The following is a 14,026-nucleotide window of genomic DNA, read 5'->3' on the forward strand; positions in this document are numbered from 1 at the left end:
AGTTCCACTGTTGGGAGAGGCTGGAAGTGCAGTTAGGTTTAAATGTTGAGTCTTGATGGGGTTTAGCAAAAGTGACTCCATTGGGGCCTGTTGTTTATTTCAAAGAAAACATGCTACTAAAGAAAGTTTTGGTGTCTTTGCACCACAATATGTAACAGTGATTACCTTTGGGGGCGCCTAGGTGGCTCAGTCGGTTGAGTGTCCCACTTCAGCTCAGGTCATGATCTCATGGTCTGTGAATTTGAGTTCCGCGTTGGGCTCTGTGCTGACAGCTCAGAACCTGGAGCCTGCTTCAGATTCTGTGGCTCCCTCTTTTTCTGCCCCTACCCTGATTACTCTCTGTCTCTCTCAAAAATAAATAAACATTAAAAAAAAAAATTTTTTTTAAACGTGATTACCTTTGTATAGTGGGATTCAGGTGATTTTTATCTTCTTTGGTTTTTTGTATGTTCTGGGTTTTCCACATAAAGCATACTGTTAATGAAACACAAGTTCAGCTGCCGGTCACTTGAAAGGCGAATACTCAAAAGACGATAGATAAGTTTTGACTGAAAAGGAATATGAGCTTTATTCAGGAGTCTGGCCATCTAGGGAGAAGGCAGACTCTTGTCCAAAGGAGAACTCCCAGGTTTCTGCCTGTTCCAGAATTGTGTGTGTGTGTGTGTGTGTGTGTGTGTGTGTGTGCGCGCGCACGCGCGTTTGCGAGCGAAAGATCATGAGCCAGCAGGCGCCCGCTGCAGACTCCATGATGCCAGCCTCAGTCATCTTGGTACTACTCAGAGGTTGTGCAACAAGTTCTGGTTCCTTGGTACCCAAGGGTTGTGCAAGAATAGTCTGTTCTTTCTGCAAAGGAGGACAAGGTCTACATATGTGCAAAGAGAGGTCAGTAAAGTCATTTGTGTGACCTTAAAAATGAAAAACATGTTGCTAAGAGGTATCTGAGCTAATCAGAAAGCTAAGGGGACTTCAAACAGACTTGCTGGCTTCTGTGGTCTGGGAACGTTGTGGTCCTCTATTCCACAAGACCAGTGGCCAGCAAATCTCAAAGAAAGCAAATTGGTTCTGTTACAGATGAAGGTCCTTCATCTCCAGCAAGCAAGGAGTGTGTTAACTTGAAGCTAGTTAACTCTTAAGATCAGCTAGAGTGCTGTTACAACATCCTTGTGCAGTTAAAAATACAGTGTTTTTTAAGCAACAAACTTTACTTTCCCAAACTCATCTCATTTTTTGCGATCTCCAGTCATTTTTTGTCTTGCTTTTCTGGTTTTTTTGAATCAATAGAATTCTCTTTCAAAAAAGAGAGATGCCCCTGCATGGCTCAGTTGGTTAAGAGTCCAATTCCTGATTTCGGCTCAGGTCATGATCTCGAAGTTCGTGAGTTTGAGCCCCTCGTTGGGCTCTGTGCTGACAGTGCAGGCCCTGCTTGGGATCCTTGCTGTCCCTCTCTCTCTGCCCCTCCCCCACTTGCTCTGCCTCTCTCTCTCTCTCCCTCTCTCTCAAAAATAAATAAATAAGCTTAAAAATTTTTTGAAAATCAAAGGAACTTGACATTCAGATTATAGAAATTAATAACTGCTTATCGGAGAAGTTGCTATAGAAAACAAGTTAAGTTAGGGCACCTGGGTGGCTCAGTCAGTTAAGTGGCTGACTCTTGATTTTGACTCAGGTCATGATCTCATAGTTTGTGAGTTCGGGCCCCACATCGGGCTCTGTGCTGATGGCATGGAGCCTGCTTGGGATTCTGTCTCCCTCACCCTCTCCCTCTCTCCCACTTGAGTGTTTGCACTTGCTCTCTCTCAAACTAAATAAACAAAAAAATAAATAAATAAAATTCAAATACACTGGAAGGTGTATTAGTTTGCTAGGTCTGTCATAACAAAGTACTACAGACTTGATGGCTTAAACAAAAGAAGTTTATTTTCTCATAGTTCTGGAGACTAGAAGTCTGAGGTCAGTGTATTGACGGAGCTGGTTTCTGTGACCTTGTTCCTTGTCTTGTGAAAGGCACCTTGTCTTGTAAAGGACACCAGTCATATTAGATTAGGGTCTACTTTAATGATCTCCTTTTAACTTAGTTACCCCTTTAAAGACTATCTCCAAATATCATATCCTGAGGTACTAGAGGTTAGGACTTTAACATATGAATTTTGTTGGGAGGGGCATACAATTCAGCCCATAGTGATACAAGCTGTCTGGGTTTGAGGACCCAGAGGGGGTCTTGCAGGACCAGCCAAGAGGATCCTTGGCTTTATGCAGGATAGAAATCAAACTCAAGCCAGCAGGAAGTGAGATCAGAGTTTATTGAAGATATAGAGAGAGTGCTGATGCAGACAGAGCATCTGGGAGATTCCAAAAGGGAAGAAGAATGAGGGGCACCTGGGTGGCTCAGTCAGTTAAGCGTCCGACTTCAGCTCAGGTCTTGATTTCACAGTTCGTGGGTTCAAGCCGCACATCAGGCTCTGTGCTGACAGCTCAGAGCCTGGAGACTGCTTCACATTCTGTGTCTCCCTGTCTCTCTGCCTCTTACCCACTCACATTCTGTCTCTCTCTCTCTCTCTCTCTCTCTCAAAGATGAATACACATTAAAAAAAAAAATTAAAAAAAAAAAAAAGGAAAGAAGAATGAGTCTTGTCTTTGCTCCCAATCTGGGGTTTGGGGATGATGGTCTGATGTACTATCCTCTCAGGCATCCATGAACCGGTCAAACAAGGCCAGTGCTCAGGTGTCCTCCATAAGGACACTTATGTCCCTGGAGCCAGGGGTCTCGGTGTCAGGAGTTAGTGGTGTCTGGAGTCAGTGTTCTTGGAAAACCTTGTGACCACCCCACGAAGTCACTTCTTAGATATCATCTATTGTGCCGCAAGACTCCAAAGAACTCATTAAGTCCTTGACCTTTACAAGGAGGGCATACATTGTTTGTACCATAAGCCCTGATGCAGGGTGGGAGTGCAGGTCCTAGCAAGAATAGAAGCAGGAAAAGGAGTTAAAAAACAGCTTTTGGGGGGCACCTGGGTTACTCAGTCAGTTAAGTATCCAACTTTGGCTCGGGTCATAATCTCACAGTTTGTGAGTTCAAGCCCCGAATCGGGCTCTGTGCTAACAGCTCAGAGCCTGGACCCTCTTTGGATTCTGTGTCTCCCTCTCTCTCTGCCCCTCCCTCACTTGCTCTCTTTCTCTCTCTCTCTCTCTCTCTCTCAAAAAAAATAAACATTAAAATGTTTTTTTAAATCAGCTTTTTTTCATGGAGTCCCTTCAGTTTCCTTTTCTCAATAACAGAGGGGTGATATCTTAGAACAACATCAGTTTTTCCCTCTTGTATATGGAAAAGCCAGTTCTTTCCTCCTCTTGTGTCTTTCTTATGTGTCTCCTTTACCCTTCACATACAAAACATTCACAACACTTCACTCGGACACTTCTGGTCCCCAGATGCATGAAGGTTTTTCTTCACAACAAGCAATTCTCTGCAACACCAGCTTGGGGTCCTACAATTTAACTCAATTCTAACCCTATCTACCTGGAGATAGTGTCCAATTCCACAGGTTAAGAGGGCTTGGGCCCTCAAGGCTGCTCCTGCCTTACTTCAGATGCCAATCACAAGTAATAGGTCTCCAGGTTACCCTCAGTTTCTGTCCAATTTGACTACAAATCTGAGGTTCCCACAACCGCCTCCTTGGTTTCAATTAATTTCTTAGAGTAGTTCACAAAACTCAGGGAAACATGTTTACCAGTTTATTAAGGATACGATGAAGGAGACAAGTGAATGAACAGCCAGACCAAGCTACATAGAGGGAGGTCTGGGAGGGTTCTGAAAGCAGGTTTTGTTCTTATGGAGTTGGGGTGTGTGTCACACTCCTGGTGTGAATGTGTTCACCAACCAGAAATTCTTTGAACTCCACACTATTGGGAGTTTATGGAGGCTTCCCCCCACAGGCATAATTAAGTATTACTTATTGGTTTCTAGCCCCTTTACCTTCTCTAAAGGTTGAGGAATGGGCTGAAAATCCCAAGCTTCTAATCATGGCTTGGTCTTTCTGGTGACCAGCTCCCACCCAGAAGCCCACCCAGGGTTATCTCAATAGACCAAAATATGCTCCACTTTCTCTTTATCACTTAAGAATTTACAAAGGTTTTAAGAGCCCCGTGTCAGGGAAGGGGTCAAAGACAAATATGAGAACAAAAGATGCTCCTAGTACTCTTATTATTAAGAAATTATGGGAGCTTCAGGAGCTCTGTGCCAGGAATGGGTGGTGGAGGAGACTAACATATATTTTTTCTATTATCTCACAGGTGATATATACTGAATCACAAGTTCCTTTAAGTACTTTTCCTTCATGAAGGAAGGATCATATGAGAAGTTGTTGGAAGGGGAATAGGGAAAAAGAGAAATAAAAGGAAAATAAAAGAAAACAAATGTCCAGGGCGGTGATTCTCAACCCAAAGTGATTTTGCCCTCAGGGGACATTTGGCATTGTCTAGAGACATTTTTTGGTTGTCACAGCAGGAAGTTGCTACTGGCATATAATGGGCAGAGACCAGAGATGCTAATCAACACTCTACAATGTATGGTACAGCCGTAGAGTGAAGAATTATTCAACCCAAATGTCAATAGAATCAAGATGGAGAAACTCTAGTATAAACTTTCGGATGACTTCACCAATATAAAAAATTGAAGTCTTTGACTGAATTATTCTACTTTTAGAAATCTATCCTTTAAAATATTCACCTGTGGGGCACCCGGGTGGCTCAGTTGAGCATCTGACTTCGGCTCAGGTCATGACCTCATGATTCATGGGTTTGAGCCCCGCGTTGGGCTCTGTGCTGACAGCTCAGAGCCTGGAGTCTGCTTCAGATTTCTCTGCTCTTCCCCTACTCATGCTCTCTCTTTGTCTCCCAAAGATGAATAAATGTTAAAAAAAAATTAAAAATATTCACCCATGTGATGGGGTGCCTGGGTGGCTCAGTCAGTTAAGCATCCAACTCTTGATTTGGGCTCAGGTCATGATCGCATGGTCATGAGATCAAACCCAATGTGGGGAGCCTGCTTAAGATTCTCTCTCTCTCCCTCTCTCTCTTCCCCTCCCCGACTTGCATGCAAGTACACTCTCTCTCTCAAAATAAATAAATAAACTTTAAAAAATAAATTAATTAATATAAACCTTTAACATAAAAAAAAATAAATGAAATATTCACCCATGTGTACAAAGATACACACATACAGATGTTCATTGCTTATAATTTCAAAATTGGAAATGATGCAAATGCCTGTTGATAGGCAATTGTTAACAAGAATGACAAGGAAGGATGTTTAAAATATATTGTAAATTGGAAAATCAAATCGCCAAACAATATATATGTTGTCTTATTTTTTGTTAAAAAAACACAATTCATACATTTATATATGGTTTCTTTATTTTTTTAATTTTTTTTAATGTTTATTTATTTTTGAGACAGAGAGAGACAGAGCGTGAGTGGGGGAGGGGCAGAGAGAGAGGGAGACACAGAATCTGAAACAGGCTCCAGGCTCTGAGCTGTTAGCACAGAGCCCGATGCAGGGCTTGAACCCAGGAACCGTGAGATCATGACCCGAGCCGAAGTCGGACGCTTAACTGACTGAACCATCCAGGCGCCCCTATATATGGTTTCTTTAGAACCATATATGTTGTGTGCATATGTATATGTGTTTGCACAGGTGAATATCAGGAAAGATATATACCAAACTGAAGAATCCCATTCTCTGGGAATGGGATTACGGGCAATAGAAGAACTTTCATGTTTTACGTCATATATTTCTGATTTACTTTGGTTAAGGCCTCAAGGAATAAGCCTTTGCTTCGTCCAATGTGAGACAGATTGCAGTCTAACTTTGAGACTACTGACTTCTAGTTTTTAAGACTTACTAAATTACTATAATTCAGGGGTCAATAAATTGTGGCCCTCAGACCAAATCCAGCCTGTCTCTGGTGTTTAAACACTCCATGGAGTAGGAATGATTTTTATAATTTTGAATGTTAAATGAAGAATAATATTTTGCAACATAAATGTATACAAAACTCAAATTTCAGTGCCCACATGTAAGCTTATATTGAACACAGCCACACTCATTCATTATAAACTGCCTGTGGCTACTTTCCCATGAGATGATGATTGAACCGTGAGATCATGACATGAGCTGAAGTCGGACGCTTAACCAACTGAACCACCCAGGCACCGGAAGCGTGTGACTCTTGACCTCAGGGTTGGGGGTTTGGGTGCCATGCTGGATGTAGAGATTACTTAAAAATAAAATCTTGGGGTGCCTGGGTGGCTCAGTCAGTTAAGCTTCTGACTCTTGATTTTGCCTCAGGTTATAATCTCACAGTTGTGGGATGGAGCCCCACATTGGGCTCTACAGTGGGTGTGGACCCTGTTTGGGATTCATTCTTTCTCCCTTTGCCCCTCTCCTGGTTACACTCTCTTGCTCACTCTCTCTCTCTTTCTCTCTTACTCTCTCAAAAATAAAATCTTAAAAAAAATTTTTTTAAATCTTTTTTTAGGGGCATTCATGTTTGAATGCCAGCTCTATGTAAAGACAGCTTTCATGCTATTCACACTTTGTGATCTTATACTCTATTAAACTTTTGCCTGCTGCTCATTTAAAAAAAAAATCGTTTTAAAAATGCTTATTTGAGGGGGGAGAGGGGCAGACTGAGGGAGAGACAGAATCCCAAGCAGACTCTGTGTCACCAGCTCAGAGCCCAATGCGGAGTTTGAACTCACAAACTGTGAGATCATGACCTGAGCCAAGATCAAGACTGATCCACCACGTGCCCCAAAAATAAAAAAAATCTTTACAAAGATAAATGTTTTCATTTTAAGTTTAAATAGATGCAAATGGTCTAACTTTTAACATCTACATATTCAGTATTTACATGTTGGTATATTTTTGTTTGTTTTTTAAAGTTTATTTGTTCATTTTGAGAGAGAGAGAGAGAGAGAGAGAGAGAGAGGAGGGGAGGGGCAGAGAGAGAGGGAGAGAGAGAATTCCAAGCAGGCTTGACAATGACAGTGCGGTCGCAGCTCTGATGCAGGGCTCCATCCCACAAACCATGAGATCATGACCTGAGTTGAAATCAAGAGTCAAACACTTAACCAATGCAGCCACCCAGGTGCCCCTGTTTTTTCATTTCAAAATTCTTTATTACTTATTTTTTCTTTTTTGAGTAAGCTCTAGGCCCAGCTTGGGGCTTGAACGCATGACCCCAACATCAAGAGTCAAATGTTCCACCAACTGGGCCAGCTGGGTGCCCTTTCATTTTTTGTTTTTTTGAGTTTTTTTATTTTTCAGATTCCACATATGAGTGAAATCATATGGCATTTGTGTTCCTCAATCTGACTTATTTAACTTAGCATAGTACCCTGCAGGTCCAGCCATGTTGTTGAAAAATGGCACGATATCATCCTTTTTTATGGCTGTAATATTCATGTGACTGTGTTTCTCACATCTTCCTTATCCATTTGTCTATCAATGTACACTTAGTTTGCTTCCATAGTTTGGCTGTTGTAAATAATGCCTCAATACACATGGGGATGCATATATCTTTTCAAATTAGTGTTTTTTGTTTTCTTTTGGTAAATACCCAGTAGTGGAATTATTGGATCATATGGTATTTATATTTTCAACTTTTTGAGGATACTCCATACATGTTTTCCACAGTGGCTGTACCAATTTATATTCCTACCAACAGTGCATAAGGGTTCTTTTTTTCTCCACAGAGGATCTCTCTCTTTATTATTCTATGGACTAATACAGAAAATTGATATTAGAAGTATCTAGATTTCTGAGGATGCTTTAACCTAGGTACAGGCTCAATCCTGGCCATCACTATATTGGTTTATGGGTTGAAATAGAACAGGACTGCGTCCCCAGGGACTATTCACCCTGAGTGAACACACCTCCTCGGCACACCCCTGGAGCAGGTCTCTTTATTCACGGCTACAAGAGTGGCCCATTGCTGCTGCTGCTTCTGCATGATAGTAAAGACAGAAAATGTAGGCTAACCCCAAACATCACACAGATACCCAAGACTTCTTGGGCAGAAAATTCAGGCATATTTGCCACGTTAGGCTTCTGACTGGGGACAAGGAAAGACAGGTCTTGAATTCATATGATCTGTTTTTTTAGTTATTATAGTAGTTAATAGAGCTGTTCTGATAAACCATGGCTCACGAGGCCTTCTCTTTGGGTCGACCTTTTACGTGAGACCACATGTTTGGCATATGCACTCATGTGTTAATATTTCTCTGCAGCCTGTCAGGCCCCGCACACCAAATCCGTGGTCACAGAGTCCAGTCCTGGGCCTAAACACAAGAAGCAGAGGTCAACCATCACCTGTGAAAGATCTACGCACTGCCCGGGAAAAAAGGATCGTGATGGGACCGTTTGGATCTGACAGTCCAGATCTCTAGCTGGGTAAATACTCAGAGAGAAGTTTCTTCCCGGGTCATATCCTCTTCCCCCCGAAGGAAAGGTGATTATTTTTAGGACGATCCCTTCTCTTGCTCCAAGACAGGCAGCAGTGGACCTAGTCACATCCTGGTTCTTTAATTGGTGTCGTACAGTCTCCTTGTCATTATGTACATAAAGAAAAATCTATTTAACAGTAGTCCTGTTTTTTTAATGTGCACCATTTACCCAGAAGGTTAAAGAAAATTGACATCACATTAGATGACTGAGCATATTTTCCCATACCACTGACAGGTTACAAACTAATTTATAGGTCAGAGCTCCAAATTTTACTAGAGTAGAAATATTGAAATACCCATCATCTCTTGCAAGGTATATAAAGAGCCCTCTGAAACCCAAACTAGAGTACCATTTGTCTAGGAAAGAGACAGCTTTCGTAATTTTTTTTTTTTTTTTTAATCTACAAGTCTAGTCTTGTTCTAGAGCAAGTTCTTTACAAGAGTGTTACAAGAAAATCAGGGTGGCTGGCTGGCTCAGTTGGAAGAGCATATGACTCTAGATCTCGAGGTTGAGAGTTCGAGCCTCATGTTGGATATAGAGATTACTTAAAAAATAAATTAAAAATTAAAAACAACAAGAACAACACAAGAGTGTAGTAAGAAAACCAAGCTGGTGCAATCATTTTCCCTTTGCACCACACAGGTGGGCATGAACACTTTTAGATCCCTTGGAAACATTGATGCAGTTTCACAAGGCTGATTAACAATTCTCATGAACCTCAACAGTACCCTATGGCTTTAAAGCTTTGGGCATGATGAAAGAGTTGCAAACCATGTATGTGTCATTAGATGGGAGTCTGTAAGAGCACACTGATGCAGGCCGGCCAGGTTGAGAACCCAGAGGGGATCCTGCAGGACCAACCAAGAAGGTCTGTGGCTTCATGCAGGATAGAAATCAAACTTGAACCAACTGGAAATGAGATCAGAGTCTATTGAAGATACAGAGAGAGTAGATACAGATGGAACATTAGGGAGACTCGAGAAAGGAAAAGGAACAGGAGTCTCATCTTCGCTTGGGTCTAGAGTTTTTCCAGAGGGTTGTGGTCTAGTGTACGTCTTCTCAGGGATCCAGGAACTGGTCAAAACATGGGTGAGTGCTCAGGTGTCCTCCATAAGTCACTTATGTCCCTGGAGCCAGGGGTCTTGGAAAACCTCGTGACCACCCCATGAAGTCACTTCTTAGATATCATCTATTGTGCTGCAAGGCTCCAAAGAACTCATTAACCCCTTGACCTTTACAAGGAGGGCATACATTGTTTGTACCATAAGCCCTGATGCAGGGTGGGAGTACAGGTCCTAGCAAGAATAGAAGCAGGAAAAGGAGCAAAGAAAAAAAACAGGTTTTTTTGATGGGGTCCCTTCAGTTTCCCTGTCTCACAACACAATGCCAAAAAATGAAATAAAATAAAATAAAATAAAATAAAATAAAATAAAATAAATCCCCATGGAAGAGGAGAGACCCAGAATTCAAAGTAGCGTGACTCCAGCTTTCTTTCCTAAATACTGATCTCTATTTATAACTGACAAAGCTTTGGGACATTTAGAGGTGAAAATATAAACTATAAAATAAGTGAATCTTTCCCTTTTTCTTCTCTTCCAGTGACACTGTTATCACCAGAAATATAAAAAGCAATAATTTCCACCATGAATGCCTCACAGCTATGGAACACAGTGAAAAAAGGACTTTGGGGGAGTATCAGCTAACCACAAAACAAAATCTTTCCTTCCCCTGACTCATGTAACCCATGTTTTTATTTATTCATTTATACATTCCCTCCAAGTGAAATACTGATTCAAAAAGTATCATCATGGATATCAAAGTTATTTCCACTTCTATCAAACCCGAGGATTCTGGAATCTGGCTACCATGAGGCATTTGAGACAATAAATAATTCTGTACAAGTACTTTCTCAGCCCCTCTATCTTTGACTTTGTCATTTCATAGTGAAAGGACTTTATTGTGCACTCTGCATTGCTAGCCAGAACAAGAGGGCCCAATGAACGCTTCAGTCAGTCAGCAAGGCCAGACAGAAGGTCTAGTAGAAGGTCTGCACTGTGGGAGATGTAGCAGCCGCAGAAGAAATGACCCTTGTGCTCAAGGAGTTTACAAGGGGTTTTATAAGACATACATACAAGAATCTTTCAAAGACAATATGCTTAATCTAGTAGGAAATGTGTGGCACCCAGCAGATGTGCTGTAGGAGTCAGGGTGGAGGTGGGAGGGGCTGGAGTAGTCATGAAGACACAGGAGTTTGTTTGGATCTCAGTGCACAGGACTTGGATAGACAGAGAGAAGACCCTCCAGATGAGGGGAAGGATACGAGAAAAGGCTGGAGGAAGGAATGAGCTTGCTTTTGTTAATCTGTTCATATAAACAAAATATTATACTGACAAAATACTCCAGGAGTATCCCAAACCCTTTCTAAAGAGCCTTGCCTGTCCTTCCCAACTGAAACATCTGTAGGACATGCCCTTCTCAGTTGTCTCCTTTTTATTGTTCCTCTTTTCCTCTTTCCTCTCCCTTTCTTCTGCCACAGACCTTCATGATCTCCACTGGCTGATTAAACAAGTGACAGCTCCCTATCCTACCCTAAAAGGAAGCTTCTGTTTGGCCCAGCATGTGAGAGAAATGCAGTGCCAACCTTCTCTTGGTTGAGATCTAGAGAAAACTTCCATTTTTCAACCAAGATTCATGTCTTTATCAGTTTACGCATACCAGCTAAGTTAGTATCCGTTAGTGAATTACCATCAACAGCAATCTTCTTGACAAGACCAACAGCAAAGTGGGGCTTGTGGGTCAGAAGGAAAGCATCTGTGTTAGAATTTACTCCCTCTTCTTCACACTCTCCTCCTGGTTATCACTTAATCCTCTCGCTCTACCATCATTTCTTTAAGAAAAAAAAATTTTAATGTTTATTTTGAGACAGAGAGAGAGTGTGCACACGCAAGCAGGAGAGGGGCAGAGAGAGGAAGAGAGAGAATCCCAAGCAGGCTCCTCACAGCCAGTGCATAGCCGGAAGTGGGGCTCAAACCCATGAACCATGAGATCATGACCTGAGCCGGAATCAAAAGTCGGATGCCTAACCAACTGAGCCACTCGGGCACACCCCCATCATTTCTTGATGATCTATATTGTCAGCAAACATTTATTAAATGCATGTATTATTGGAGCGCCTGGCTGGCTCAGTGGGTTAAGTGTTCAACTCTTGATCTCGGCTCAGGTCATGATCTCACAGTTCATGGGACGGAGCCCCGTGTTGGGCTCCATGCTGACAGTGCAGAGCCTACTTGGGATTCTCTCCATCTCTCTCTTCCCCTCCCTTTCTCCCTCTCTCAAAATAAACAAATAAAACATTTTTAAAAATGCATGTATTTATTTACTCATCATGGATACATCAGGAAGCATAAGACCGTTTCTCTCACTTTGAGGAATTTGTCATCCAGTTGGATAAAATAGGCTTGTCTGTTTAGAGGCAGCATCAGACCGTCTCAGGGGTCAAATGAGCTGGATACTCTAATATTTTTGGGACTCCAGAAGTACTTTATTTTTTTTTAATTTTTTTTTAACGTTTATTTATTTTTGAGACAGAGAGAGACAGAGCATGAAGGGGGAGGGGCAGAGAGTGAGGGAGACACAGAATCTGAAACAGGCTCCAGGCTCTGAGCTGTCAGCACAGAGCCTGACGCGGGGCTCGAACTCACGGACTGTGAGATCATGACCTGAGCTGAAGTCAGACCCTTAACCGTCCAAGCCACCCAGGCGCCCCTCCAGAAGTACTTTAAAAAATAAAGTGCCCAGGCTGTCGCCTGCTAACGCCAGCGCCGCCTCTAGCTCACTGAGCTCCAGCCAAAGGAGAAGGGGGGTAAGTGAGAAGGTCTCAGTACCATGGCTCGTACAAAGCAGACTGCCAGCAAATCCACTGGGGGTAAAGCACCGAGGAAGCAACTGGCTACAAAAGCCGCTCCCAAGAGTGCGCCCTCTACTGGAGGGGTGAAGAAACCTCATTGTTACAGGCCTGGTACCGTGGCACTCCGCGAAATTAGACGTTACCAGAAGTCCACTGCACTTCTGTTCCACGAACTTCCTTTCCAGCGTCTGGTGCGAGAAATTGCTCAGGACTTCAAAACAGACCTGCGCTTCCAGAGCGCGGCTATCGGTGCTTTGCAGGAGGCAAGCGAGGCCTACCTGGTGAGCCTCTTCGAAGACACCAGCCTGTGTGCTATCCATGCCAAACGTGTAACAATTATGCCAAAAGACGTCCAGCTAGAGCACCGCATACGTGGAGAACGTGCTTAAGAATCCGCTCTGATGGAAAACATTTCATGCTTTAAAAAAAAAAAAAAATCTTCTTCCTGTTATTGTAGTTCTGAACATTAGATATTTTTTTTTCCATGGGGTCAAAAGGTACCGAAGTATATGATTGCAAATGGAAACATCGGGGACAGAAATCAGGTATTGGTAAGTTTTTCCATTTTCATTTGTGTGTGAATTTTTAATATAAATGCAGGGACATAAAGCATTAATGCAAGTCAAAATGTTTCAGTGAACACGTTTCAGCAGTTCAACCTTATAACAATTATAAATAAACCTGTTAAATTTTTCTGGACAATGCCAGCATTTGGATTTTTTTTAAAACAAGTAAATTTCTGATTGACGGCGACTAAATGGTGTTTGTAGCATTTTTATCATACGGTAGATTCCATCCATTCACTATACTTTTCTAACTGAGTTGTCCTACATGCAAGTACATGTTTTTTTTTTTCTTTTTCAATGTTTTTTTTTTATTTATTTTTGGGACAGAGAGAGAGACAGAGCATGAACGGGGGAGGGGCAGAGAGAGAGGGAGACACAGAATCGGAAACAGGCTCCAGGCTCCGAGCCATCAGCCCAGAGCCTGACGCGGGGCTCGAACTCACGGACCGCGAGATCGTGACCTGGCTGAAGTCGGACGCTTAACCGACTGCGCCACCCAGGCGCCCCGCAAGTACATGTTTTTAATGTTGTCTGTCTTCTGTGCTGTTCCTGTAAGTTTGCTATTAAAATACATTAAACTATAAAAAAAATAAATACAGTGCGCAAACTGAATTTTAATAAATGATGGTAGATTTTTTTAACATATACACTTAAATCACTGCTTTTAACACAAAACATTACAATGACTAACTTTTGAAAGAATGTCAAAAATCTAAATTGACATGAATATTCATAACAGCATTATTCATAATAGCCAAAAAGTGGAACCAGTTCAAATGCCCATCAACTGATGGATGGATAAATACAATTTGCTGTATCTGTACAATAAAATATTATTTTTCAGTAAGAATAAATGAAGTATTAAAAATAATAATAAATGAAATATTGATACAGGCTACAGCATGGCTGAACCCTGAAAATGTTCTAGTAAGTGAAGGAAGCCAGTTTCAAAGGACCACATATTGTATGATTTATATGAAATTTCCAGAGAGACAAATTTACAGAGACAGAAAGTAGATTAGTAGTTGCCTAGGACTGACAAAGGTGGTA

The 14,026-nt window shown here is 41.9% G+C and overlaps 2 protein-coding genes across 4 annotated transcripts in view; both read left to right on the plus strand.

Annotated features, from left to right (window-relative positions):
- The window catches only part of HEATR4 (HEAT repeat containing 4), a 44,890-nt gene extending 34,477 nt beyond the window's left edge, over nucleotides 1-10,413 (plus strand). The window contains exons 17-18 of one of the 3 annotated variants that reach the window (XR_007453404.1): nucleotides 8,287-8,507; nucleotides 10,103-10,413. Coding sequence is in view for 2 of the 3 variants with exons in the window: in XM_049611382.1 (XP_049467339.1) it covers nucleotides 8,287-8,445 (159 nt within the window). In the remaining variant the exon portion in view is untranslated. Of the gene's footprint in view, nucleotides 1-8,286; nucleotides 8,640-10,102 lie in introns of those variants that run through there. The other 2 variants (XM_049611382.1, XM_049611381.1) reach the window with 2 other exon arrangements.
- A 1,870-nt stretch (nucleotides 10,414-12,283) lies between these two features.
- On the plus strand, nucleotides 12,284-12,817 carry LOC125908698 (histone H3.3A-like). The gene has a single exon (XM_049611424.1). The coding sequence runs from the start codon at nucleotides 12,389-12,391 to the stop codon at nucleotides 12,797-12,799; it is 411 nt and encodes a 136-aa protein (XP_049467381.1). The 5' UTR covers nucleotides 12,284-12,388; the 3' UTR covers nucleotides 12,800-12,817.
- Nucleotides 12,818-14,026: the final 1,209 nt, after the last annotated feature.

The sequence above is a fragment of the Panthera uncia genome (genome assembly GCF_023721935.1).
Source record: "Panthera uncia isolate 11264 chromosome B3 unlocalized genomic scaffold, Puncia_PCG_1.0 HiC_scaffold_1, whole genome shotgun sequence".
Lineage (NCBI taxonomy): Eukaryota > Metazoa > Chordata > Mammalia > Carnivora > Felidae > Panthera > Panthera uncia.

Coding starts and splice junctions, on each gene's coding strand:
- LOC125908698 (XM_049611424.1), top strand. CDS start 12,389: ATGGCTCGTACAAAGCAGACTGCCAGCAAATCCACTGGGGGTAAAGCA.